Source organism: Dromaius novaehollandiae, chromosome 23 (genome assembly GCF_036370855.1).
Source record: "Dromaius novaehollandiae isolate bDroNov1 chromosome 23, bDroNov1.hap1, whole genome shotgun sequence".
NCBI lineage: Eukaryota > Metazoa > Chordata > Aves > Casuariiformes > Dromaiidae > Dromaius > Dromaius novaehollandiae.
Window position 1 is genome coordinate 9108015 of NC_088120.1, and position 26193 is coordinate 9134207.

Sequence of the window (26193 nt, forward strand, 5' to 3'; positions counted from 1 at the left end):
GCACGAACACACCACATCCATGTGCATCCCCCCCCGTGTGCACGAACACACCACATCCATGTGCATCCCCCCCCGTGTGCACGAACACACCACATCCATGTGAATCCCCCCCCGTGTGCACGCACACACCACATCCATGTGCATCCCCCCCCCGTGTGCACGAACACACCACATCCATGTGCATCCCCCCCCCATGTGCACACACACAGATCCATGTGCATCCCCCCCCGTGCATCTCCCCCCCCCGTGTGCACGCACACACAGCGCTGCAGCGCGGGCAGCACCCCCCCCCCCGCGGCTGCAGCATCCCGGGGGTCACCTTCCCCCCCCCGCTCGGGGCCCGGCGGCGGTGCAGCGGCAGCGGCAGCGGCAGCGGAGCGGGGGGGGGGAGCCCGCGCCGCCCCCCCGCGCCCCCGCGGCCTCCCGAAGGCGGCCCCGCCGCCGCGCACGCTCCCCGCCATGCCCGGCGCTGTCACAGCGCCCCGCGCACGCACCGAGCGCCCGCGCCGCGCGCGCCGCCGCCCCCGCCGCCCCCCGCCGCCGCCGCCGGGGCCCGGCGCGCCGCGCGCCCGCTCCGGCCCCGCGCGCCGCCGCGCTCCCCCGGGCGCGCCCGGGCACCGGCCGCCGCCGCCGCCGCCGCTCGGGGATGGCCGCCCGCTGCACGCCGCGCCGCGCCGGGGCTTGACGAGCCGCTAGCGGAGCGCAGGTAAGGGCGGCGGCGGCGAGGGGGGGCCCCGCACCGCGCCGCCGTGCCCCCCCCGCCCCGCTGCACCGAGCCCCGCTGCACCGAGCCCCCCCCCCCCGCTCCGCCGCGCACGGACGGCATCGCGCCGGGATGCGGCTGCGGCGCTGCCCGGGCGGCAGAGCCTGCTCCGCCGGGGGGGTCGTGCCCCCCCCCCCCCGGACAACTTTGCTGCTCGGCAGCGGGCTGCGGCGCCGCCGGGGCCCGGTGCGGAGCCCGGTGCGGGGCCCGGTGCGGGCGGGGCGGCCCCGGCCCTGCCGGGAAGTTGCGCGGGGCCGCAGCGGCGGTAGCGGCGGGGCGGGGGAGCGCTGCGGGCCGCGGCCGGGGCGCTGCGGGGCGGCCCCGGCCCGGGGGGGAGGCGGCCGCGGGGGCCCCGCTCCGGCTCCCGCTCCGGCGGCGTGGGCAGCCCGCGCGGGGGGGCCGCGGCCGGGGGACACGCGTGGCCGCGGCGATGCTCCGGCGGGGGCAAGGCCGCGGGCGCCCGGGTGCTGCTGCGAGCCCCGCAGCGTGTGCAGGCGTGTGCATGTGCGTGCATGCGTGTGCCAGTGTGTGCACACATGTGCACGCGTGTGCCGGCGTGTGCACGCACACGTGTGCGGCAGGCTGCTGCCCACTCAGCCGGGCTGCACCGGGCGCTTTGCCACCGGTGCATCGGCTCAGTGCGCGCGGCCGGGCGGGCGCCGGCGGCGGGACCCCGCTCGTGGGCGCGTGGGGCCCAGCGGCGCTGGATGCTGGGGCGAGCGGGCAGCGTGCCGGCAGAGCCGGGCTCCCGCGCCGGGAGCAGGCGGGTGCTTTTGCAGCTCTCCCCCCGCACGGGCTTTGGGCTGCCGTTCGGCACGCAGGGGAAAGGGGAGCTGCGGGGGGGAGTGGGTGCCCCCACGGGAGCCCAGTGATGCCGAGGGGGAAGCAGGCGGCGCACGGGGGGAGCGATGCTGTGCACATGTGCGTGTGCACGCGTGTGCATGTGTGTGGGTGCGTGTGGGTGCGTGTGCACGCGTGCAGCCGTGCAGGTAACTTGTTGACGCCGCGGGAACCTTTCCGCCACCCGGCTCGCGCCGCTTGCGGCTGCGGCGGGTGCACGGCTCGCGCCGGGGGCTGGCGGCGGCGCGGCGTGCGATCGGCCCCTCGCTTTTCTAGGTCATGTCGCTGCTGCCTGTGCCGGAGGGAGCCTGGCAGGCGGCGCTGGCTGCGGGTGGCACGGGGACGCCCCCGGCCCCGGGGAGGCCGGGCTGGCCGGGCCGCGCTGGCGGGGGACGGCTCGGTGCCGAGCGTCTCATGGAGTTCTCTCGCCGGGCGCTGCCGAGGGCCGGAGCGTGGGCGCTGCCGCCCGACCGGGAAAGTCTCCGGCGGGTGGTTTGGGGCCGGGGCGCGAAAGCTGTTTTTGGCTGACCTCTCCCCACTCGACGGCTGCAGGACACACCGTGGGGGGGCAGCCGGCTCGGGGGCTCCTCGAGGCCCCCGGAGCTGCTCTTTGAGCCCCATCTCCAGACCCGAGCGGTTTGCAAGGAGCCTGGATCGTGCAAAGCCGGTCTGTGCCGGAGGCGGATGCAGAGCCGGCCCCGCACGCGGCTGCCCTGCTGCCTGCGCCGCGCTCACTGCTCCTGCCTGGCCGGGCCCCGCCGCGGTGCCCGTCTGCGCCGAGCTCCTGGGGGGCTTCGGCTCCCTGCCGAGCGGCTCTTCCCGCCGGCGTGGCGCTGCCGGCGATGGACGTGCGGTCGGAGATGCCGGGAGCCCTCGCTCTGACTTGGCTCGGCTCGCCCACGGACCCGCCAGCTGGGCCTTTGACGTCCCCGGGGGATTTGGACCGAGGCCCTGCAAACTCGTTTCCTACCACAGCGCCGTCCTTTAGCCCCCGAGGGGCAGATGGGGCCGGGGCCGCTGTGCCTCTCCCTGGGGGGCACCGCGGAGGCTCCCTGGGCGAGGGAGCAGCCGGTGCACCGCGATGCCGGGGATCCTGGCACAGGGGGAGGTGAGGGAGCAGCCGGTGCACCGTGACACCGGGGACCCCAGCGCAGGGGGGGCGGCACGCGCTGTTCCCTGGCAGAGCGTAATCCCTAATCCCGGCGGACCTCTCCCCGCGCTGCCTCCCAGCCCTGCTTTCCGAGGGGAGTTCTACCAACAGCGGTTAAGGAGAATAAACGCAAGGCCCGTGCTTGGCAGGGAGAGCGCGCCCGAGCCGGCGGTTGGCAGCGCGGCACCGTGAACCCCCGGCGTGCGCTCCTCGGGAGCGGCCGTGGCAGCGTGCCGGGGAAGGCGGCGGGGGGGGGAGCTGCCGGGGGGGGGAGGCGGCGTGCGTGCGTGCGTGCGTGGGGGCGAGCGCGTGTTGGCTCCCGCGCCGGGGGGATTGTGCAGCTCCCGGTGGAAGCGGCGCAGCAAGCGCGGCTCCCTGCTGCACGCATGCACGTGCACGCGTGTGCGTGTGTGTACGCACGTGTGCAAGCGGTGCTCCCCGGCGTGCAGGGACGCGTTGGCTCCCCGGCAGCCGCCCGCGGGCAGCAGGGACGTGCTCCGGGTGCGTGCAGGCAGGCGGCTTCGCAGTCCGGCTGGACCTTCGCCACCCTCCTCCTCCTCCCCCCAGGGCCGTCGTGCAGCAGGTCGGTGCTGCGGGGCTGCTCGGTGCCACCTGCGGCGCCTGCCCTTGTCCGGAGCCATCCTGCTGCTCGGAAATCCCACGGACGGTATATTTTACGCAGCCTATTAAAAGAGCGCTGTCAGGTTAAAAACCGTGTCTCTTAAAACCCAAATCTCCTTTACTTCGTTATTAATCGCTTCTCAGATTACTGGTGCCAGCCCGGTTTAATGCCGCCCGTTTGTCACTTTTCCGGCTGTTTGTTTGTCTCTGGCTCTGCCGGCGGGAGAGGGGGCTGCTCCGGTTCGGTTCCCGCCTCGGCGTCGCTGTCCCGCTGAAGGAACCAGGCCGGGGGTGCTGCCGGGGCCACCGGGCTCGGCGGGAGGGACCCGGCGTCTGGCTGAGCCCGGCAGCGGTGGCAGGAGGGACCCGGCGTCCGGCTGAGCCCGGTGGCATCGGGAGGGACCCCGGCGTCTGTCTGAGCCCGGCAGCGGTGGCGGGGGCCTGCTCTCCGAAGCGGGGCCGCTGCTCCTCCGTCCGCCCGCCGGGGAAGCTGGAGCCCCGGGATGCTGTTTCCACACGATCGCTTTCCCGGCTCTGTAATGGCTCTTTAAAAGCTTTAATTAAAAACGCCCCCCCCCGCCGGCGTCGGGCCCGGGGGGCCACGCAGGGGCTGGGTGGCAGGGCCTGGTCCGCAGCGTGCCCGGGTGCCCGCGCTGGCCTGGGAGCCAGGGGGATGCAGGGATGCAGGGACCAGCGCGGATGCCGCGCTCCGTGTCGCCCCGCCGGGAGCTCCGGAGCCTGCGCAGAGCCGGGAGGGCGGCCGGGTGCCCGGGCTTTGCCGAGGGGTCGGCCGGCTTTGCCGTGGCACCGGGGCGGCGAGAGGCGTGCCAGGTGGTTTCGTTCCCGGGGGACGAGGCGGGCGTCGAGCAGTGGGGGATGCCCCGCGGCTTCCCAGGCTGCTGCCGGAGCGACTCGCTGCCCCGATGCTAAGCGCGTTCCCGGGCCCAGCTTGCAGCTCCGTGAAATATTTTCACTGCAGCAGGAGCAGCGAACGCTGCGGGGAGCCGGGCTCGCGCCGAACGAGCCGAGGCAGAGCGGATCCGCTCCGCTCCACGCGAGCCCCGGCCGTCGGTACGGCACCGGCACCGCTCCGGGTACGGCGGCAGGCGCAGCCCCGGCTCGTTTTTGGGGCTCCCTCTGCAGTCGCGGCTCGCGCTGCAGTGTGGCTAAGGCCCGGGGAGCGTGCCGGGCGGCCGGGCGCGATGGAGCACCGAGCCCGGGGCTGGCAGGAGGAGCGGCGTCGGAGCCCGGGAGCACCGCGCCGGGTGCCGAGGGGCACGGGGGGGCCGCAGCCCTCCTCGCCCCCCACGCGGCCGCCCCAGCCGCTGCCGGGGCTGTGGGAGATGCTGAGGATAAGTTGGGGGTCTGCGTAAAGCGTGGGTTTCTCTCGCCCCGAGCCTCCGCCGCTTGCGTCAGGACAGCGTGGGATCCTGCCCGGATCCGGCCGGGGGTCCGGCTGCTCCCTGGCTGCTCCCCGGCAGCTCCAGCCCCCCGACCCCGCGTGCTCCAGCCTCTGCCCTCTGTCCCCTCTCCCCAGGCCCGTTTGCTGGCGGCCACTTGTGACTTGCTCAAGGAAAACCCCGCTGGGACGCCGGGAGCGGAGGATTTAGGAGGAAGAGGACAAATATTGCAAGGGTAGGACACGGCAGGGGGAGAAGAGCCAGGGGAAGGGGCCGGCCGCAGGGCCGGGGCATCCATCCGGACGCAGCTCCCGGGGCCGTGCCGGGGTGCCCCGAGGCTGCGCCCCCTCCCCGGTGCCCGGCTGCCGGCGCCGAGCCCGCGGTGCTGCCGGGAGCCTGTTGCATGCGAGCCGGGTTATTTTTAGCTCTCTAATGTGCCCGGCACGGCTCCGGCACGGAGGCTCGGCCGTGGCGAGTGGCTGCGTTTGGGGCCTGCCACCGGCTCCCGGCACAGTGGGGCACCTCCCCGCAGCCTCCCTGCCCCGGTGGGGGGTGGAAATCACCCCGGGAGCCCGTCCGTCCCTCCGGGAGCCTGTCCGTCCCTCCCGAAGCCGGTGCCGTGGCGCGGGGCTCGCCTGGCATGTGCGCCGCCACCTCCGCCTCTCCCCGCTTAATAACGCACCGCATGCATTATTTTATTAAGGAGTGATTGAAAAGCTATGGGAGGTGATGCTGCCCAGTAGCCAGCACAGTTCCCGAGAAATACGTGTTTTACCGATTGCTCGCCTTGCGCCGGGCTCCCGCGGCAGGCGGGGAGGGGACGCCGGCGTGCGTCACCCAGGCTGCTCCGCGACGCCTGTCCCCGGGGTGCCACCAGGGACCTGGGGAGCTTCGAGGCTTTCTATAGCCGAGATGCGGTTTGGCAGCGCCATGCGAGGGCAGCGCCGGGGGCCCCCGTCGTCGTGGCGGGGCCGGCGGCACGGTCAGCCGACGCGCCGAAACGCCCCGGCGGGAGTCACCGATGTCGGCGGCGCCTCGTGAAAATGGAAAAGGTGGTGCTGGGCTGGGCTCGGCGTTACAGCTCCGACGGCTTTGCTCGCGGGGCGGGAGCGTTTTGGGGCGGTCTGGCTTGGCCCCTGCCCTGCTCCGGCTGCTCCAAGGGTGCCGCGTCGCCCGGCCGGCGGTGCAGAGCCGCGCTCCGGGATGCGCTGGCCGGGATGGCAGGATGGAGCACCCAGCATCCGTGGCACGGCCCCGGGGATGCAGCAGGCATTGCCGACAGCTTTCGGCACGGCCCTGGGGATGCAGCAGGCATCACTGACGGCTTTCGGCACGGCCCTGGGGATGCAGCAGGCATCACCGATGGCTTTCGGCACGGCCCAGGGGATGCGGCAGGCATCGCTGACGGCTCTCCCCGTCTTGCTGTGGGATGGGGGCCGGGGCCAGGGGGAGCAGAGCGGCCGGGTGCTGCGTGCACCACGCTGGCTCCGTGCAGCGCCTGGCGCGGCGGGCAGCAGCGGGGCTCGCGGTAAGCACCCGCCTGTCCGTCTGTCTGTCTCTCCGGCAGGGCAAATGCCATAGGATGACCGCTGCTGGTCCCCTCTTACTGGCTGTGATTTCGTCCCTCCTGTGGCTCACGCGGGGCTTCGACCCGGCTCCCAGCGCCTGCTCCGCCCTGGCCTCCGGCGTGCTCTACGGCTCCTTCTCGCTCAAGGACCTCTTCCCCACCGTCTCCTCCGGCTGCTCCTGGACCCTGGAGAACCCCGACCCCACCAAGTACTCGCTGTACCTGCGCTTCAACCGCGAGGAGCAGGTCTGCACCCACTTCTCGCCCATGGTGCTGCCGCTGGACCACTACCTGGCCAACTACACCTGCGACCCCCGCGGCGAGGCCGCCAGCCCGCCGCCCGCCGCCGAGGACGAGGAGGAGGAGGAGGAGGAGGAGGGCGAGGCCGAGCTGGAGCTGTGCGAGGGCGCGGGGCCCTTCACCTTCCTGCACTTCGACAAGAACTTCGTGCAGCTGTGCCTGGCTGCCGAGCCCGAGGCCGCCCCCCGCCTCCTGGCCCCCCAGGCCCTGGAGTTCCGCGTCGTCGAGGTGCTGCTCATCAACAACAACAACTCGAGCCAGTTCACCTGCAGCGTGCTGTGCCGCTGGCTGGAGGAGTGCCTGCAGGCGCCCGGCGCCCGCCGCTGCGCCCTCGCCCACGCCGGCTGCAGCTGCCAGGGGGGCGGCGCGCCCCGCCGCAACGGCACCCGGCCCACCCCGCCGCCCGCCACCGCCGCCGGCCCCCGCTGCTGCCTCCCCGAGCTGCATTCTGCGAATGCGAACGACTTCGACGCGCCCGAGGGCGAGCACGGTGAGTGCGGGGGCGGCGCGGCCGGGGGGGCCGGGAGGGCAGGACCGGTGCCGGGCGGAGGGGTGCAAAGGGGTGTGCGCGGAGCGAGCAGCGCTGGGTGGAGGTGTGCAAAGGGGTGTGCGCAGTGATAGGGCCAGGTGAAGGTGTGCGAATAGGTGTGCACGGAGCAAGCGGTACCGGCTGGAGGTGTGCAAAGAGGCGTCCACGGAGCAAGCAGCCCCCAGGGGAGGTGTGCAAATAGGTGTGCACGGAGCAAGCAGCCCCCGGGGGAGGTGTGCAAATAGGTGTGCACGGAGCAAGCGGTACCGGCTGGAGGTGTGCAAATAGGTGTGCACGGAGCAAGCAGCCCCCGGGGGAGGTGTGCAAATAGGTGTGCACAGAGCAAGCGGTACCGGCTGGAGGTGTGCAAAGACGCGTGCACGGAGCAAGCAGCCACCGGGGGAGGTGTGCAAAGAGGCGTGCATGGAGCAAGCAGCCCCCGGGGGAGGTGTGCAAAGAGGCGTGCACGGAGGTGTGCATGCTGCGAGCAGCACACTGATGGGGGAAGCCACGCAAAGGCCAGATCCCGCCTCCCCGCAGGCCCGCGTGCTCCCGTGGCTCGCCCGAGGGACGGCCGCGCTCAGCCATCCATGGACCGTGGCTCCTTTCTCCATCTCCCCCCGCGGCTGCGCTCCAGCAGGCCCCTCCGGCACCGCTGCCCGCCGAGCCAGCCCCGGCAGTTCGCCATGGCCGTTTTAGCACAGCCGGCGCGGCCCCGGGGCCCCGGCGTCGCTCTCCACGGCGCGGCGCGGGCTGCTGCTCACCCAACTGCTCGCCCAGAGCAGGAGACCTGTCACTCTGCATTGGGGGAGCCGTGGAAAACAATTTGCAGGTAAAATGACCCTTTCCCGTGGCAAATTACCCTTGACTGCTGCAGCCCGGGCGCTTGTTATTCCAGGCAGGATGTCACGGCACGGCGGCACGGCTCGGCCGGGCTATTAACCAGGCGGAATGGAGCCATTTGCTCTTTACAAAATTGCAAGAACCTCGAGTGAAAACGAAGCAGCCGGGCTTGCTGGCATCTCCCTGCCCCGGCCGCGGCGGCCGGGCTGCCCCGACCTGGAGCCGCCTCCGCCCCAGCGCTCCCCGGCTCCCGGCCCCTTGTCCCCGGCAGGAGTTTTGGCTTTTGGCCGCTTGCACACGCCGGGCAGGAGCCATGTGCCGGGGAGATGGTGGAGGGGCCACAGCTGGCCAGATGTTCCCCTTGTCCGGCACCGCGCAGTGCCTAGTGAGGGGCTCCCCCCCCTCCAGCTGGGCTCTGGCTTTATCCCGGCCACTGTCGGCCTCAGCCGATTAGTGCTGGTGATGGGCTCTGTGTATATATAGAATTTTATTGGGCTTTAGCATTTATATCAGGAGCTAAATGTCATTATGGGCAGATCCCCCCGGATAAATCCCTGGTCCATTTCAGCCGCGCGGTTATAAATCGCCTCATCCCGAGGGGAGCTGCTTGATTTGATTTTTTCTTTTTTTCCCTTTAAATGCAACTCTCTGCGGAAGATTAAGAGCTCAGGGCCTGGGCCCGGTGCTGTCCCCCGGGCTCGCAGCCTCGCCGAGCGCCCTGTCCCCTGCGCGGCTGCAGGGCCCTTTGCACCGCGCTCGCGCGGCCGCGGCGTCGGCGTGCCGATCATCCGCAAGGGCAAGCGCCCGCACTCTCCCTCCTTCCCCAAATTGCATTTGACATTCAATTAAAACCTGGAGGCACCTGGAGGTAAAATGTTATTGCAGAGAGGGAGCTGCAAGGGGAAGCGGCTGCGTCGGCACGCCGGGCCGGGCCAAAAACGCCGCGTGGCCCCGGCGCGGGCCGGGCGCTCGCGTGCCCCCGCGGGGATGCTCGGCCAGAGCACAGAGCGCCCTTCCTGCCGCGGGGGGGGGTCCGGCCGCCCCCCCCGCCGGGGCGCCCAGCTGGCACCCCCCCAGCGCCCTGGCGCCGCAAGAATGGGCTCATTGAGGGCGGCCGGGCGGTGAATGCCGGGCCTGTGATCCGCGCCTTGGCGGGCGCCCAGCGCTGATCTCACCAGCGCCGCGAGCCGCAGCCGCGCGCTGCCGCTGGCCGGTGCCCAGCCGCTGCCCGGGCCGCCCCTTTCCCGGCGCCGCGTCCCCGTCCCCAGGCGCGGAGCCCCGGCGGGACGGGTCGGGGCCGTGCACAGCCGTGCTGGGTGCGTTGCATCTGCGCAGCAGCGCTGTCCGCGTGTCCAGGCTGCTCGTCTGCCCCGGATGCCGCCGGCGCGGATGCAGCCCCGCGGCGTCCCGCAGCTGGAGCTTGCTCGGGGTCCTCTTTCCCCCTGCACCCAACTCGTGTCCCCCCGGGAGCCGGCCGCCGGGGTGGTGACGCCGGGATGGGGCCGTGTCTGCTGTGCTGGGGGCTCCCAGCCTTGCGGCAGCTCCTGGGGACGGGGACGGGCTCGGGGACCCCCCAGGAAAACGCCTCTCCCCTTGCAGCCGGGGCAGCCGCAGAGCCGCGGCGGTGCGTGCCGGCACAGGGCCCGTGCTGCGGGCAGCACCCCGGCACGGGCAGCCCTGCGGTGACGCCCGGCTATTTAGTGCTCCCCGAAGGAAACTGCATTTGGTGTCTCTGTCGAACACCGCCGGGCAGAGCACCCTCGTATATTCCCTGGATTTATGGTTTTCTCCGGGCTCTCGCGGCACCGGGGCGGTTTCTGCTGGGGGTCCGGCGGGGGCCGGCTGTGCCCCGTGCAGCCGCGCGGCGCCTCTCCGGTGCGAACGGCCCCGGCAGCGGTGCTGGAGCTGCCGAGCTGAAGAGGACGCGGATGATGAGTTGAAGGCAAAAGTCAGTAAATTTGGGTCTGCTTTACGGTGCTAATAAGTGTCAGCGTGAGCGGTGCTCGCCGGCGGCGGCTCGTGCATCACCCGCGGGCGCTGCAGCGGCACGGTGCCCGTGGCGGGACCGCCGGCCTGGCGCCCTCACGGCTGGGGTCCGGTGCCGGCGGCGGAGCGCGCCTCTCCGCCGAGCCCACTGCGTGCCAGTTAATTTCACGCCGATCGCTCGTGATGGATCTCTTGTTATTTTTGGTGAGCCGAGCCATAAATTTGTGCCACCTCGCTGCAGCAGTCTGTTAAGTGGGGAAGGGAGAGCCCCGCACTCGGCCCCGCGGGAGCATCCCCACGGAGCTGCTCAACCTTTACTAGACACCAGAGAAGCCACACGCCTGGGGCCAGGTGCCCCGCCAGCCGCCGGCCCTCACCGCAGCCCCTCTCTCCTGCAGGCGATGGGGTCGAGGAGAACCAGAAGGTGAAGACCCAGTGGCCCCGCTCGGCGGACGAGCCCGGCGTCTACATGGCGCAGACAGGTACGGAGCTGCACGCGGAAGCGGCTGGGAAAGCGGGTGGGAAAGTCGGAGCGAGGAGGCAGCGCGGGGCCGGGCACAGCGGTGATGAAGACGGAGTGACTTGCTTTGCTTGCTGCCCATGCACTGACTTAATTTGCTCCATTTATTTATTTTCCTTCGCACCTTCCTCCGAGGGTTGTAAAGCAAAAGAAAAAAAAGAAAAGAACCAACCGAATCCATTAATTGTTTCGCTCAAACGTATTTATTTGGCAAATTCATCTGGGTAGTTTGCACGCGCTGCCCCCTCCCCGCACGCAGCATCTCCTGATTTATGGTGCGCGGCTCCAAGGCGAGTCGCTGCCCGCCCTGCCGCAGCAAACACGTGGCACTGCCCCGGCTCGGGCACCGCGGTGGCCCGGGGACCCAGCGCGGCGGGGACGTGCCGGGATGCACCGGCTCCCACCGGGGCACGCGGGGCTCTGCGCTTGCTGCTGCCCCCCGGGACGGCCGAAGCCCCTCCGGGGCGGCCGCACCCCGCACCCCGCATCCCGCGCGTCTCTGCCCGCAGGGGACCCCGCGGCGGAGGAGTGGTCGCCGTGGAGCGTGTGCTCGCTGACGTGCGGGCAGGGCTCCCAGGTGCGCACGCGCTCCTGCGTCTCCTCGCCCTACGGGACGCTGTGCAGCGGGCTGCTGCGGGAGACGCGCACGTGCAACAACACGGCCACCTGCCCAGGTACCAGCGCCGCGGGGGCTCGGGGGGGCCACTGCTCCGGGGATAGCGGGGACGGGAATTTCTGGGGTCTCCCGAGGGATCGGCGGGTCTCTCCCGTGCTGGAAAGGGGCGATGCTGGCGGTGCCGGTGCGGCTGCTGGAAGCGGGCGCTTCCCACCCTGCCGCCTCCGGGGCTGCTCCGGCCGCCCTGGCAGCTCCGTGCCGTCGTCGCGCCTCCCCCTGCTCCATCAGCTCGCAGGGGCAGTGAGGCTGCGGCGGCATCTGGAGCGGGCCAGCACCGTCTGTCCCATCCCATCCCATCCTGTCCCGCCGGCCCTGCCGGTTCCTGCTCCGCAGGCCGTGGGTTTGGCTTTGGGAGCAGCTCGGCAGGCAGCACCTTTGCCCCCTCCTGCCCCTCTGCCCCCGGCTTGTCCCTCCCGGCTCCTGCTCGATGCCAGAGCTTCCCCAGGGCGCTGGGTGCTTCCAGGGCTGGGGGTCCAGGGTCGCGGGGCGGGGAGGTCTCCGGGGCTGGCGATCGCTGTCCCTGAGTGTGCCGGGGGATGCGGGGTGCAGCGGGAGCTGCCCCTGTGCCCGCGGTGGAGTCTGTGCGTCCCGTGGGGGTCTGGACAGTCCGTGAGGTTCGGCGGGGCGCCGGGGACCCTGTGCCGGGCCCCGGGAGGTGTCAGGGAGCACCACCGCGGCTCCTTGCCTTGGAGAGCATCCCTGGGGATGCTCGGGAGCGCCGCGGGTCCCGGCTCGCTGCGCGGGAGCGGACGGTGGTGCTGAGCCCAGCTGGTGCGTCGGCACGAGCCCGGCCCGCGGGCCGGCGAGCGGAGGCGGGGGACGTGCTCGGCCGGCGGGGAGACCTGCGCGGGGCAGAAAGCGATGGCGGCGGCTGCGTGTGCGCGAGGTCTTTGGGGTTTGCACCGGGGTGACGGTGGGGAAGAGGCAGCCGGAGCCGGCGGGAGATGGAGGGAGCCGGGCACCGTGCCCAGGTCCCGGGATGCGAGGGGTCTCCGATGCCCGGCGCCCCTCGGGGCCGAGGGAGGCCGGAGGAGGAGGCGGAGGCGGAGAGGGGAGTCCCTGTGCACGCCCCGGCGGGAGCGCCGCGGGACCCCGCTGTGCTGTGTTGCAGTTCGCGGCGCGTGGGAGGAGTGGTCCCCGTGGAGCCTGTGCTCGGTGACCTGCGGGCGAGGGGCCAGGACCCGGACGCGGCGGTGCGCGGCCCCCCAGCACGGAGGCAAAGCCTGCGAGGGCCCCGAGGCGCAGGCCAAGCCCTGCAATATCGCGAGCTGCCCCGGTTAGTACCTTTCCCCCCTTCCCCGCGTCGCTCCCTCCCTCCCCGCGGCAAGACTCGCTCCCGGGGGCAGCGCGGGAGCTGCCGGAGGAGAGACTGGGGCCAAGCGAGAGCTGGGCTGGGGGCGGCCGCAGTGTCCCCGTGCACCCGGGTGCCGCAGACCCTCGCCCCGTAGGACGCCCGGTGCCGCTCGGGCCCCGTGTGCGCTGGCCGTGGCAGTGCCCCGGCCCCTCCGCGAGCTGCAGCTCCGCAGCCACTCGGCATCCCCTGCCGAGGAGCCGGGGGTCCTTTCTGCTCCTTCCCTCCCTCCTGGTGCAGCCCCGGCGGTGGCAGGGGCACGTAGGGGACGCGGGCAGAGGTGCAAGGACCATGGCTGGGTCTGTGCACGGGTGGGCAGCGCCGTCTCCGTCCCTTCCTCCCACGCGGCCGGCGCAGTGGTGGTGGCCGGGGGGGGGTCTGCGGCGATGGCCAGGGACGCCGTGTCGGGGCTGGCAGGCTGCGTGGGATCCGGCGTGCGGCGTGGCGAGGCCGGGGACCGGCTGGGGCCAGCAGGGAGCCGGGGGGCCATGGTGAAGGGGTGCACAGGGTGCACCTCTGCCCCGGGGGTCTCGCCCCGGCAGGGAAGCGCTGCCTGCAGCACGTGGCTTTCGGCGTGCGGACCGGCTGCTGCACGCGGGCACTGCCGGAGCAGCGCCGGGGGCTCGCGCCGTTGCAGGGAGCAGCGCCGGGGGCTCGCTGGGGGCTCACCGGGGGCCACGCAGGCGCTGCAGGGCCAGGCGTTTCTGTGCAGCGGCGTGGTGGCACCAGTGCTGTGGGGGCCGGGCCCCCGGCTGGGGCAGGGGCCACCTCGGGCCGTTCGGGTGGCTTTCGCGTGATGGAGCCGGCAGCGCCAGTAGGTTGGACCCGTTGCACGGAGGGCGGGCGGGGGGCCGCGGTTCAGGGCGGGGGGCCGCGGTTGGGGAGCGGCGGCGGGCTGACGGCTCTGCTGTGCTTCCCCGCAGTGGAGGGCCAGTGGCTGGAGTGGGGCGCCTGGAGCCGCTGCTCGGTGACCTGCTCCAACGGGACGCAGCAGCGGACGCGCAAGTGCAGCGTCTCGGCCCACGGCTGGGCCGAGTGCCGGGGGGCTCACGCCGACGCCAGGGAGTGCTCCAACCCCACGTGTCCCAGTAAGGCCCCGCGCGTGCCGGCAGGGCGGGGGGGGCAGCGGGCCGCGGCACGGGGGACGGTGCGGAGCATGCAGCGCGCCGGTGCGTGGCACAGCGGCATGCGGCACACTGGTGCATTGCTCACCGGTGCATTGCTCGCCGGTGCATGGCACAGCGGCACACGGCCGGGCCGTGCATCACCCGCGAGGCTGCTGTATCGCCGTCGGCACCAGGCAGCGCGGCTGCCGAAACCCCGTGCACCCCCTCCGCAGTGGATGTGGTCGCGTGGGGAGCGGGAATACGGGGGCGATGCCGAGAATTTGCAGCCATCGCCCATGTGCCGGTTCCTCCTCCTGCCCTGGTTGCATCCTAACCGGAAGAGCTGGGGATTTGCCGCCGCGGGCTCGGAGGCAGGAGAGGGTTTGTGAGCCGGCCCCCGCCGGTGCCGCGTGTCCCTCCGGGCTCCCGGCGCCGGGACTGTCTGCGCCCCGCTGCCCGCGGCGCCCGCTCGGGTGCATTCAGGGCACGCGGGTGCACGAGAGCTCGCGGACGCGGGGAGGTGGCGGCGGGGGCCTCACGTGCCTGGCGACCTTTAAATGTCACATGGCTGCTGCAAACGGTCTGGAAATAACCCAGGGGGTGCTGCCCCCCCCCAACCCCCCGCTCCCCAGGTCACGCGCAGGATTCGGGGCCGGACGCCTGGGCTCCCTGCTGCTGTGCAGGGACCCCGTCTCGTGCCGAGGGGCCCCAGGACGGACCCCGTGTCCCGTCCTGCCCGTCCAGCAGCTGGACGGCCGCCGGCGCCAGGGGAGGCGGGTGCCGAGGGCATCCCAGGGCGGGGGGGCCGGCGGGGGCATCCGCCCCGCTCGCTTTGAAGCCGATCGAAGTCCCCGATCGATGGGTTTAACGGCCCGCGGAAGACGGGGTTCCCCGCGGCCGGGGGCTCACGGCGGCGCCGTCCCGCAGCCGACGGCAAGTGGGGCCCCTGGAACCACTGGAGCCTCTGCTCCAAGAGCTGCGACACCGGCTGGCAGCGGCGCTTCCGCATGTGCGAGGGCACCGGCGTGCAGGGCTACCCCTGCGAGGGCACCGGCGAGGAGGTGAAGACCTGCAACGAGAAGAAGTGCCCAGGTAGCGGCGGCTGCCCCCGGCGCGGCCCCGGGCCGCCCCCCGGCCTCGGCCACCCTCACCCCCCCGTGTCCCCCCCCCCCCGCAGCCTACCACGAGATGTGCAAGGACGAGTACGTCATGCTGATGACCTGGAAGAAAACCGCCGCCGGGGAGATCATCTACAACAAATGTCCCCCCAATGCCACTGGTGAGGATTGCGGTGGGGGGGGGGGGGGGGGCAGCGGCCGAGCCAGCCTGCCCTGCTGCTGGGGTGCTGGGGGGGCCGTTTCGGGGCCGGAGCAAACCCGCCGCCCCCGTTGTGTTTCCGCACAGGGTCCGCCAGCCGCCGGTGCCTGCTGAACGCGCAGGGGGTGGCGTACTGGGGGCTGCCCAGCTTCGCCCGCTGCGTCTCCCACGAGTACCGCTACCTGCATCTCTCAGTAGGTGCACGCTCGGGCACGGACCGCCCCCCATCCCTCCTTCCCCCCTTCCCTCCATCCCTCCCTCCGCGGGGCCCTGCTGCTCAGACCGCGGCCGGGGGGGGATGAATATTTCGTGCCATTGCAGCCAGGTATCCCGTGCAGGGCCCCCAGTTTGCCCAGGATCAGGGTGCTGCAGGGGAAACTGAGGCAGGGGCAGGCAGCGCCCCGCGGCCGGGCGGGCACCGTGCACCTGGGGCTCCCCAAAGCACCCTCCACCCCCCTCCTCTCCCGCTGCTGCCCTAATTAACGTAATTAGCTCCTCCGGCGAGTGCCCCCCGGGCTCCCGGCTCTGGAGGTCCCCGGGGCGGGCGGCGGGTGACGCCTGTGTCCCCCCTGCAAGCTGCGGGAGCACCTGGCCAAGGGGCAGCGGGTGCTGGCGGGCGAGGGCATGTCGCAGGTGGTGCGCAGCCTGCTCGAGCTCGTGGCCCGCAAGACCTACTACAGCGGGGACCTGCTCTTCTCCGTGGAGATCCTGCGCAACGTCACCGACACCTTCAAGAGGGCCACCTACACCCCCTCCGCTGAGGACGTGCAGGTAGCGACCCGTGGCATCGTCCCCCGCGCCGCGGTCCCCTGCCCGGCGGCTGGATGCGGGGGTCCCCGGGGACCCCCACCCCGCTGACCCTCCTGCTCCGCAGCGCTTCTTCCAGGTGGTGAGCTACATGGTGGACGCGGAGAACCGGGACAAGTGGGAGGACGCGCAGCAGGTGAGCCGGGGGGGGGGGGGCCGGATCTGGGCACGGACCCCCCCGCCGCCCTCCCGGCTGCTGCCGGAGCTGGGCCCTCTCCCGCGCCCGCAGGTCTCGCCCGGCTCCGTGCACCTGATGAAGGTGGTGGAGGACTTCATCCACCTGGTGGGCGACGCGCTGAAGGCCTTCCAGAGCTCCCTCATCGTCACTGACAACCTGGGTGAGCGCGGGGGCCGTGCCGGGCAGGCGAGCGCGATGGACCCGCGGGCCGGGCCGCCCCTGACGCCCGCTCTGCCCCGGCAGTGATCAGCATCCAGAGGGAGCCCGTCTCCGCCGTCTCCAGCGACATCAACTTCCCCATGAAGGGGCGCCGGGGCATGAAGGACTGGGCGCGCAACTCCGAGGACAAGCTCTTCATCCCCAAGGAGGTGCTGAGCCTCTCCTCCGCCGGTAAGGCAGGGCTGGCGGGCCGCGCGAGCGGGCACGTGGGAGCACGCGGTGAGCATGCATGTGGGTGAGTGTGGGTGAGCGTGTGTGAGCGTGAGCGTGTGTGAGCGTGCACGTGGTGAGCATGCACGTGGTGAGCATGCATGTGGGTGAGTGTGTGTGAGCGTGAACATGGGTGAGCATGCACATGAGAGCATGCATGTGGGTGAGCATGCACGTGTGGAAGCGTGGGCAGGCATGCATGGGTGAGCATGAACATGGGTGAGCATGTGCATGTGTAAGCATGTGTGAGCATGCACATGGGAGCATGCACGTGGGTGAGCATGCACATGTGTAAGCATGGGCGAGCATGCGCATGTGAGCATGCACGTGGGTGAACATGCACGTGTGAGCACGTGGGTGCGCATGCATGTGTGAGCATGCACATGGGAGTGTGCACATGGGTGAGCATGCACATGTGTAAGCGTGGGTGAGCATGCACGTGTGAGCACGCACGTGTGAGCACGCACATGTGTGCAGACATGCATGTGCATGAGCATTCACGTTGGAGCCTGCGCAAGCGTGAGCACGTGTTTGGGTGTGCGCGTGCGAGCGTGCACCTGGCCTCCTGCGAGCCCAAGCGCCCGCGGGCGTCCGTGCGTGTCGGTGCCCGTGCTGGGGAGCTGGCGCCCCGTGTGCGCCCGTGGGGAGACCTGCGAGCTCGCACCCGCGCGCGGCCTGAGCGCCCGGCTCGGCGCCTCCCGGGTCACGGCGCCGCTCTGCTTCCCCTCCCTGCAGAGATGGACGAGTCGTCCCACTTCGTCATCGGGGCCGTCCTGTACCGCACGCTGGGGCTGATCCTCCCGCCGCCCAGGTGAGCGGGGCCCCCCCGCCGCGGGGCCGGGGCAGGGCCAAGCCCGGTGCCGGCCGGTTCCCGGTGACCGCCGGTGCCTCCCCCCCGCAGGACGCCCCTGGCCGTCACCTCCAAGGTGCTGATGGTGACGGTGCGCCCGCCGACCAAGCCCGCGGCGCCCCTCGTCCTGGTGGAGCTCTCCCACGTCGTCAACGTGAGCGTCCCCCCCTCGCCCCCAGCCCTGCCGCGGGCTCCCGTGGCGGCCGCCAGCCCCGGGCTGGGTGCCGGGTCCGGCCGCCGGGCTGAGCCGCCGCTCCGTCCGCAGGGCACGTCCCACCCGCAGTGCGTCGCCTGGGACTACGCGAGGACGTGAGTGGGGCGCGGGGCCAGGGCTCGGCCAGGGATGCCGCGGGAGGGACCGAGGGCCGGGGATGCTGAGGGAGGGAACCGGGTTGCGCTAACGCGGTATCGATCACACTCCGCGCGATGCCGCAGACGGATGCCTCCCGCCTGCCAGATGCAATTTATTAGCGCGGAGCCTGGAGCTTGGGCGAGCGAGCCGGAAAGTAGGGCACGGCGGGGGGAGCGGGGCGGGCAGCATCGGCCCCCTCGCCCCCAGCGCTGCGCGCAGTCCGCCCCCGGCTGCCTCCGGCTCAGGGTTACTGGTCCCAGTACAGCCCCGCTGAGGAGGCTGGGCCCGCCCGAAGCATCGCAGTGGGGCTCTGCTGTCAAAAAGGACCGTGACTGTGACGAGCGTGGCAGGTCTCAGCCCGGCCCTCGGCGGATGCGTCCCCGGCTGGCCTGGGGCCCGATCTGCTGCTGTCCCACAGACCCAGTTCCCTGTTTCCGTGGCTCGCTGGGAGCTGGGGCTGCTCTGCCAGTGCCACTACGTGCATGCGGCTTGGCCGGCCCCTCTGCCTGCACCGCCCTCCATCCCCTCGTCCCCTGCGCCGGGGCCTGGCCCCCTCCCTCCTGCGGTTCAGCCCCCACCGTCTGGAGCGGGGATTAAATCAAGCCTCCGCCTTGCGCTGCTCCCCTGGGGGATCGGCGCGGGGGTTGCTGGGGGGCCGGGGCGGCTTTGGCCCCACGTCCCGCTCCAGGCGTTTTCCCATCTCCCGAGCTGCCCCGGGCTGGCGCCAGCGAAGGGTTAAGTCGGCGAAGGCGCGAGGGGCTGCGGGCTGCGTGCGCGGCCGTTCGTTTCCAATTGCTCTCTCCCTCGCGCTCGTCCCATTAATCAGGGATGCTGGCTTGGGAAACTGGGACGCGGAGAGCTGCCAAACGCTGGAGACCCTCCCGGCGCTCACCAAATGCCAGTGCAGCCAGCTCTCCACCTTCGCCGTCCTCGCCCAGCTGCCCAGAGACCTGGTAGGTGCTGGGGGGGCCGGGGGCCGCGGGTCAGGTCCGCCTGCGGCTGCATCCCGCCCGCAGAGGCGATTCCCACGCTGCGGGGCCGAGGGGGGACGGGGTCCCGCTGGGCACCCGCGGTTTGCAGAGAGGGTCCCATGGGGATGGGGATGGGGATGAGGATGGGGATGAGGGATGCGTTGCCTGCAGATACCCCGGCGCCGTGGGCAAGGCTCCCCCACGCAGGGCAGCGCGATGGCGAGGGGGGTTTGCAACAGCCGAGACAACGAGGACGCTGCAGAGATTTATGAGGCTCCTGAGCGGGCGCTGATATGTGCAGGGAGGGAGGGGACGGTGACGGCGACGTGCCCTGGGACGGGAAGGAGCCACACTGGCACATGCCCCTTCCCGCCGGGAGCGTCGGCGGGGCCCTCCGGCCCCATTGCTATTCCAGCCGCATCCCTGTCGGCCCGGAGATGGGCACCGGTGCCCGGGAACGCGCCTTGGCAGCACCAAGCCACGGCTGCCCCATGCCCCCGGGCGCCCCGAGCCGGGGGGGGCAGAGGGGCCGGGGGTCAGCTCTGGGGGCGCGGGGGCCGCCTCAGCCTCCCTGCCCTTCCTGGCAGGCCATGGACCCCTCGGGCGCCCCGTCGGTGCCGCTGATGATCGGCTGCGCCGTCTCCTGCATGGCCCTGCTGACGCTGCTGGTGATCTACGCTGCCTTCTGGAGGTGACGGCACGGGCGCCGGGGCATCCCGGGGCGCCGGGGGCATCCCGGGGGGAGACGGGAGCCCTCGCGGCATCGGGGTGGGAGGGGCGGGAGACGCCGGGCGCGTGCCATGCGGGAGGCTGTGCGGGAGGCCGTGCCGGCCCCGGCGGGCTCCACGCCGCTCGCTGCCACCGCGCAGGTTCATCAAGTCGGAGCGCTCCATCATCCTGCTCAACTTCTGCGTCTCCATCCTGGCCTCCAACGTCCTCATCCTCGTGGGCCAGTCCCAGGCGCTCAGCAAGGTGAGAGCGCCCGCCGCCGCCCCCGGCGCGCCGCCTCTTCCCGGCTGGCCCCGCCGGCTCCCGGGAGCAGATTTGGCTTGGATTAACTCAATCTTGGGATTAAACTCTTTGCGCTGGCGGCTCGGACACGAACCCACCCGGGGCGGGGGTTTAACCGCCGCGATGCCGGGCGGCTCGGAGGGTCGGGTCCTGCTCAGCGCCGCGGCGGCTGGGGCCTCATCCCGGCGCTGGTGGCACATCGCCGCGGCTCGCGCTGCAGCCCGGGGCTCGGGGCGGTGGGTGCCGTCCCGTCCCGTCCCGCGTGCCCCTGACCCGCCGGATGCCCCGGCAGGGCGTGTGCACCATGACGGCTGCTTTCCTGCACTTCTTCTTCCTCTCGTCCTTCTGCTGGGTGCTGACGGAGGCCTGGCAGTCCTACCTGGCGGTGATCGGCCGGATCCGGACGCGCCTGGTCAGGAAGCGCTTCCTCTGCTTGGGCTGGGGTAAGGAAGGGAAACCGAGGCACGGTGCGGGAGCGCCGGGGCCCCGTGCCGCCGCCGCCGCAGCTCCGGCTCCTCCGCCTCCTCCCAGGTCTGCCCGCCCTCGTGGTCGCCGTCTCCGTCGGCTTCACGCGCACCAAAGGCTACGGGACGGCGAGCTAGTACGTGGGCCGCGGCGGGCCGGGCCGGGGCGCTGCGGGCGCCCGCGGCGCGGGGAGGGGGACGGGGTCCGCAGGGGGCCCGGGACGCCCCCGACGCCCGCGTTGCCCCTCCGCAGCTGCTGGCTCTCGCTGGAGGGCGGCTTGCTCTACGCCTTCGTGGGACCCGCCGCCGTCATCGTGCTGGTAGGTGGCCCCGCGCGTCCCCGGGGCTGGCAGCCCCCCGCCGGGTCTCGGAGGGGGGGTCTGTGCCCGGCCCTGAGCCCCGGCCCTGCTTGGCTCCAGGTGAACATGCTCGTGGGCATCATCGTGTTCAACAAGCTCATGTCCCGCGACGGCATTTCAGATAAGTCCAAAAAGCAGCGAGCTGGGTAAGTGCCGCGCAGCCCCGCGGGGCCGTCGCGGGGACGGGGGGCGCGGGCAGGCGGCTCCCCCCGGAGCGCAGCCCCCTGCCCGGCCCGCCCCCGGGGGCAGGCTGAGGACTGGGTGCACTTCGTGTCACTTGTGGGCGGCAGGGGCCGAGCCCAGGGGCACCGCGGCCCCTTGCTGGGGGGCCGCAGGCGGGGGGAGCCGTCGCCCCCACACCTTCCCCCCGGGCAGGGGGAGCCGCTGGCGGGGGGGCCGAGCCCCGCGCCCCGTTACTGCTCCGCGCTTGGCCCCCGCCGCTCGTCATTAACAGCTCTGCTGCCGCCCCTCGACTAACCCGGCTCTCTCTCTCTCTCTTTTCTCTTTTCTCATTTGCTTTCTGCCTGTGTCCATCCATCCATCCGTCCGTCTCTCCGCCCCCCCCGCGCCCCGTCCCCGCCGCCCCGCTCTCCCACGGCCTCGCTCCGCCGGTGCCGGCCGCGGCGCGCCGGGCGGTGGGGGGGCGCGTAGCTCCGAGCCCCCGCCCTGCGGCAGCCTGCTGCTGAAATGCACCAAGTGCGGCGTGGTGTCCAGCGCGGCCGTGACCTCCGCCACCGCCAGCAACGCCATGTTAGTGCCCGCCGCGGGCACCGGGCCGGGGGCGGCGGGGGACGAGCGCTTTGCCGCGGGCGCGAGCGGGGAGAAGGCGGCTCGGGGCTCGTGCCACCCTCCGCGGCCATCACGTCTGCATGGCTTCCCGCAGGTCACATCATCACCGGGGACGGGGACGGGGACGCGCGGGGCGGCTCGTGCCTCCCCCGGGGACGGGGCAGCGGAGGGCACGAGGGTGCATCCAGGGACCCCTTCGCTGGGGGTTTCGTTGGAGCAGAAGCATCTCCAAAAAGCGCTGCTGAACCCCTTTTTGGGGGTCACTCGCGGGCGGCCCCGGGTGCTCGGCGCCGGGGCTCGGGGCGCCGGAGGGGCCCCCGTCTTTCCCGTGCGCCCCGATGCAGGCAGCGCAGCGAGCGCCCGGCCGCTCCGGGCCCGGAGACGCCGGGGCTCTGCAGCGCGCCCCGGCTCCGGCTCTCGCCGCGGACGCGCAGCGCCGTGCGCCGCCCGCCCCCTCGCTCCGTCCGCCCCGGCCGAGCTCGCGGGAGGAAGGAGGGCGCTGCTGCGGGGGGGTCTCCCGGCGCCGCCCCGCCCGCCCGGCTCACCCGGCCCCTCTCTCCCTGCGCCAGGGCATCGCTGTGGAGCTCCTGCGTGGTCCTGCCCCTGCTGGCGCTGACCTGGATGTCGGCCGTGCTCGCCATGACCGACCGGCGCTCCATCCTCTTCCAGGTCCTCTTCGCCGTCTTCAACTCCGTCCAGGGCTTCGTCATCATCACCGTGCACGGCTTCCTGCGCCGAGAGGTGGGAGCGGGGAGCCCCGGCCGCGGGGGCTGCCCCGGCCGCGGGGGCCGCCCCGGCCGCGGGCCGTGACCGCCTCCGTCCCCGCAGGTCCAGGACGTGGTGAAGTGCCAGATGGGGGGGTGCAGGAGCCAGGGGAACGAAAACTCGCCCGACTCCTGCAAGAACGGGCAGGTGCAGATCCTGGTGAGCGCGGCGGGCGGCGGCGGGGCCCTGCGCGCAGCCCCCCCCGGCCGAGATGCATTCATTTCCCCGTCTCTCTCTCTCTTCCCTCTCTCTTTCTCTCTCTTTCCCCCTCTTCCTGTGTTTTTATAGACAGATTTTGAAAAGGACGTTGACCTGGCGTGTCAGACAGGTGAGGGCTCCGCCGGGGGGGGGAGGCGGGGGGGCCGGGCGGGCACCCCCGCGGCCCTGACCCGCTCCCTGCCCGCAGTGCTCTTCAAGGAGGTGAACACCTGCAACCCCGCCACCATCACGGGCGCCTTGTCCCGCATCTCCCTCGACGGGGACGAAGAGCCCAAGCTCGGCGCCGGCTCCGAGGGCGGCCTGGGCTTCTCCAGCCTGCCCGGGAACATCCCGCCCGCCAGCATCCTGGTGCAGGTGCCCAAGATGACGCCCAACGTGGTGGCGGGCTTGGGCGAGCTGGGCGAGCCGCCGGCCGAGGGCGCGAGCCTGGAGGCGCCGGGCGCCGTGTACCTGTGCGCGGACAGCGGCCTGCGGCCCGTGGAGTACAGCTGGCTGCGGGCCCCGGAGCCGCCGCGCGAGAGCGACTACATGGTGCTGCCGCGCCGGACCGCCGGCCTCAAGCCCTTCCAGCGGGACGAGGGCCAGCTCAGCGCCGGCGCCGAGGACGGGGCGGGCGGCGCGACGGGGCGCCCCGGCGCCGAGGGGGACGCCTACCCCGGCTTCGTCTCGGTGGACCACGTCAACGTGAGCTTGAGCCAGCCCTACGGGACGGTGAAGCATCCCTACGGCCTGCAGTTCAAGCAGCATCCCACCGTGCGGCAGATCCTGGCCTCGGAGCTCTCGGAGCGCAGCCGCACCATGCCCCGCACCGTCCCCGGCTCGGCCATGAAAGCGGGGTCCCTGGAGGTGAGCGCGGGCACCCGGGGAGACGCGGGCGGTGTCCTGGGGACGTGCACGGCAGGGGAACGCCTGGCAGAGGAGGCCCAGGGTGGGGAGAGCGTGCACGAGCGTTCACAAGCATGCACAAGCGCGCACGTGCGAGTTTGCACGAGTTGCTCCATTCCTCACCGCCCGGCACCTCGCTTTGCTCCCTGGGCGGAGCAGCTGGCATGTCCCCCCGCCCCGGCCACCAGCCCCGTGTCACCTGCCGGGCTCACTGCATGGCCCCAGGCCAGCACAACGCTCCTGGACGCGCCCCAGCGCCCTCCCGCCTGCTGCACGTGTAAAGACCTCTCCGTTTTGTCTGTCTCCTCCCTGCCTCGTCCCTGCTCCGGGCCCTGCGCGTCCCCTGCCAGAGGAAGAGGTTGCGATACTCCGATCTGGATTTCGAGGTAAGCTCTGCCGGGCACGGGCCGCGGCTCGGGGGGGCCCCGGAAAGGCGGCGAGGGGGCCGGGGCGCGGGGCAGGCGCCCACCGCCGCGGGGACCCTCTCGCCCTGCAGAAGGTGATGCACACGCGGAAGCGCCACTCCGAGCTCTACCACGAGCTGAACCAGAAGTTCCACACGCTGGACCGGTACCGGGCCCCGGCCGCCGGCACCTCCAAGGTGAGGGGTCCCGTCCCGCGTCCCGCCCCGCGGCCCGCGCTGCTCGGGGGAGGCGGGGGGACGCGGCGCCCCGGGACGCTGCAAGGCGCTGAGCGGGGCCACATCTCTCCCGCAGCGAGAGAAGCGGTGGAGCGTCTCGTCAGGCGGCGGGGAGAAGAGCGCGGCCAGCGTAAGTGCGGGATCCATCCTGCCCGGGGCCGGGGCGTCCAGGGCACCGCGGGACGGGGCGCAGGAGGGCGGCTCCCACCCCGGGGCTGGGTGCTGGGTGCCCGGCGGGAGGGAGGTGCGTGCCCCAGCACCTTGCCGCAGCCCCGTTCCGCCTGGCAGGATGCGGCCGGCCCCGAGGAGCAGCAGCCGAAGGCGCCGCCGAAGCCGTGGAGCACGTTCAAGGCGATGACGCTGGGCTCGCTGCCCAGCGCCCAGCGGGACCGGCTGGAGCTGCGCCGCGCGGACTGGGAGAGCCCCGGCCTGAGCCTCGACGGGGCCGACGGGGACTTCCAGACGGAGGTGTGAGCCCGCGGGGCGCCCTGCCGCCTCCGCCCCGGCCCCCCGGCAGCACGGGCCGAGCCGCCGCGTCCTCGGCAGCCCCGGCGGCTCGCGCTCCCGCCGGGGCTCATCCCCGCGGGGAAGGGACCGCGCTCCCCCGTCCCCCCATCCCCGCCGCCGTGGGGCGGGGGGGGTCCCCGCGCACCCCCACGCTGGCACACGCGCTCGGGGCGGGACCGGCCGCCGCGGGAGGCGGGTCGTGGCTCTTTTCTACCGGGATGTTTCTTCACGCCGTGCACCGTGTGCACGCGCCGCGCCGGCGGGGGCCCCGGGGCCGGGCCGCCCCCTCCCCACCGCCCCCCCGGTGCTGTCGTTGTTGGAAATAAAAGTTCACTCTCTGTGGGGCTGCGTGTGGTGCTTCGCGTCCCCCCCCCGCCCCCCCGGGGAGGACGGGCCCGGCTCCCGCGGGCTCCCAGCATCCCTGCGCCTTGCAGACGAGTGTCCTATCGCCAGAGCCAAAAGCAGCCAATTATGTGGTAATTAATCTACAAGGCAATTAGTAACCTCGGCGGCAATTCCCGTGCAGCGGCGCGTGCCGTGGCGTCCCCCGTGCCCCCGGAGCATCCCGGGCTGCCAGGGCTGCGCAGGGCCGCGGCGGGTTTGGGCTCTTGCCGCATCTCCCCGCGGCCCCCCCCGTCCCGTCCCGTCCCGGGGCTGGAGCTCGTCCCCGGCTCGGCTCCCGCGGCACCATCTGGTTCGAGTTTGGGGCGCTGGGAGAGGCGGCCAGGAGCCGCCGCGCAGCGCTGGGAGCGGGGGGAGCGAGCGGAGGGGCCAAATCCCCCCCCGCTTCAAGCCGCCTAAACCAAACCAGACCCAGCCGTGAAAGGGGAGATGGGGGTCCGGGGGGGCTCCCTCCCCGAGCCCCTGCTCAGCCGGGGGCCGCATCCAGCCCCGGTGGCTGCGGCGCTGGGCTGCTGCCAGCTCCGGTTGTGCAACACATGGAGCCGCGGCAGCGGGCGAGGAGAGCGGGGCCGGGTCTGCGCGGGGGGCTTTTGGGGGGGGGGACGCGGGGGCAGGCTGCAGGGCTGCATGGCCTCCTCTCTGCCCCCCCCCGGAGACGCTCGCCGGCTCTCCCGGCCCAGACGGGATTTTGCTGCAGCAGCAGCGCTCGCTCCCGCGGCGGGGCTGCTCGGGAGCCCCGTGCCGCGGGGTCCGGCCGGACGCGCAGCCCCCCGGGGCCGCCGGGTCCCCCCTCCCCTTGCAGCCGAGCCGGGGCAGGGGCGGCGCAGGCTTCCCCGGGGCAGCTGCTGGCAATTAGCAGCTTGGATTACTCATGGAGGCACCGCATGCGGCGAGGGAACGGGGCCGCCAGCGCCGCTGGCTCCGGGGGCGCCGGGAAGGGGAGGCCGTGGGGCCGGCAGTGCCGTGGGGCCGGAGCTGGCCGGGGAGCTCCGAGGCCGTTTTCCATCGAAGCAGAAGCGTCCGGCCAGGCAGGCTGCAGCGTTGGAGACGTCCGTTTTGGGGGTGGAAACGACAGAGAAAATGCTGACGCCGAGCAGCCCAACACGGCGCAGCTGGGACGGAAAGTTCCTCTGCTCGGGTTTCCTCTGGCTGCTGCTTTTGATCTTCCTCAAATATTTCCTCCGAAAGGAGGCAAAACCGCTGTTTTAACGCCGCCAAAACACGCCGTCTCCATCGCCCTGGAAGAATCGCCCCGGGCCGCTTCCTTTCCCGCCGACGCTGGAACCGGAGCCCGCGCCCGGAGCGGTGCCGCGACGACCACCGCGATGCCCAGATCCCCATCGCGGGAATCCCCTCCCGCGCACGCCGCTGCAGCAGGCTGGAGCGCGCCCAAGCCGTGGGGCGGCCCTTTCCCGGCCCCCCCGCACCCGGGGGGAGCCCCACGCCGCAGGACCGCCGCAGACCGCTGCCGGGGCCGGTGGCGAGCCGCTCGGGCTGGAAATTGCCGGGCTGCGCTTGGGCTCGGCTTTCCTGGCAGCCGGCGCGGCTCCTTCTTGGAAGTGCAGCTCGCTCGGTTTTTCCATGCCGGGCTGGTGG

General features: G+C 72.6%; 1 protein-coding gene across 3 annotated transcripts; it reads left to right on the forward strand.

Annotated features, from left to right (window-relative positions):
- The first annotated feature begins 465 nt into the window (after positions 1-465).
- On the forward strand, positions 466-24539 carry ADGRB2 (adhesion G protein-coupled receptor B2). Of its 3 annotated transcripts, XM_064525189.1 has the most exons (33): positions 466-706; positions 4912-5009; positions 6342-7131; positions 10398-10481; positions 11029-11193; positions 12307-12471; positions 13470-13634; positions 14580-14744; positions 14830-14931; positions 15057-15163; positions 15546-15740; positions 15844-15912; positions 16006-16114; positions 16198-16344; positions 17119-17194; positions 17285-17387; positions 17499-17542; positions 18412-18538; positions 19144-19247; positions 19426-19528; positions 19860-20010; positions 20099-20168; positions 20285-20351; positions 20451-20536; positions 21042-21140; positions 21749-21920; positions 22008-22103; positions 22233-22272; positions 22351-23009; positions 23399-23434; positions 23545-23649; positions 23765-23818; positions 23977-24539. In XM_064525189.1, the coding sequence occupies exons 3-33, from the start codon at positions 6357-6359 to the stop codon at positions 24160-24162; spliced, it is 4626 nt and encodes a 1541-aa protein (XP_064381259.1). In that variant the 5' UTR covers positions 466-706; positions 4912-5009; positions 6342-6356; the 3' UTR covers positions 24163-24539. The 3 variants fall into 3 exon arrangements, with proteins under 3 accessions (XP_064381259.1, XP_064381261.1, XP_064381260.1); XM_064525191.1 differs by lacking the exon at positions 12307-12471; XM_064525190.1 differs by lacking the exon at positions 4912-5009.
- The last annotated feature ends 1654 nt before the right edge of the window (positions 24540-26193 follow it).

Excerpts from the sequence above, each read along its gene's own strand:
- ADGRB2 (XM_064525189.1), top strand. The coding sequence starts at position 6,357 with ATGACCGCTGCTGGTCCCCTCTTACTGGCTGTGATTTCGTCCCTCCTG. Across the intron at positions 12,472-13,469 it reads CAATATCGCGAGCTGCCCCG|TGGAGGGCCAGTGGCTGGAG; the intron begins GTTAGTACCTTT and ends GCTTCCCCGCAG. Across the intron at positions 15,741-15,843 it reads CCTCCGCTGAGGACGTGCAG|CGCTTCTTCCAGGTGGTGAG; the intron begins GTAGCGACCCGT and ends CCTGCTCCGCAG.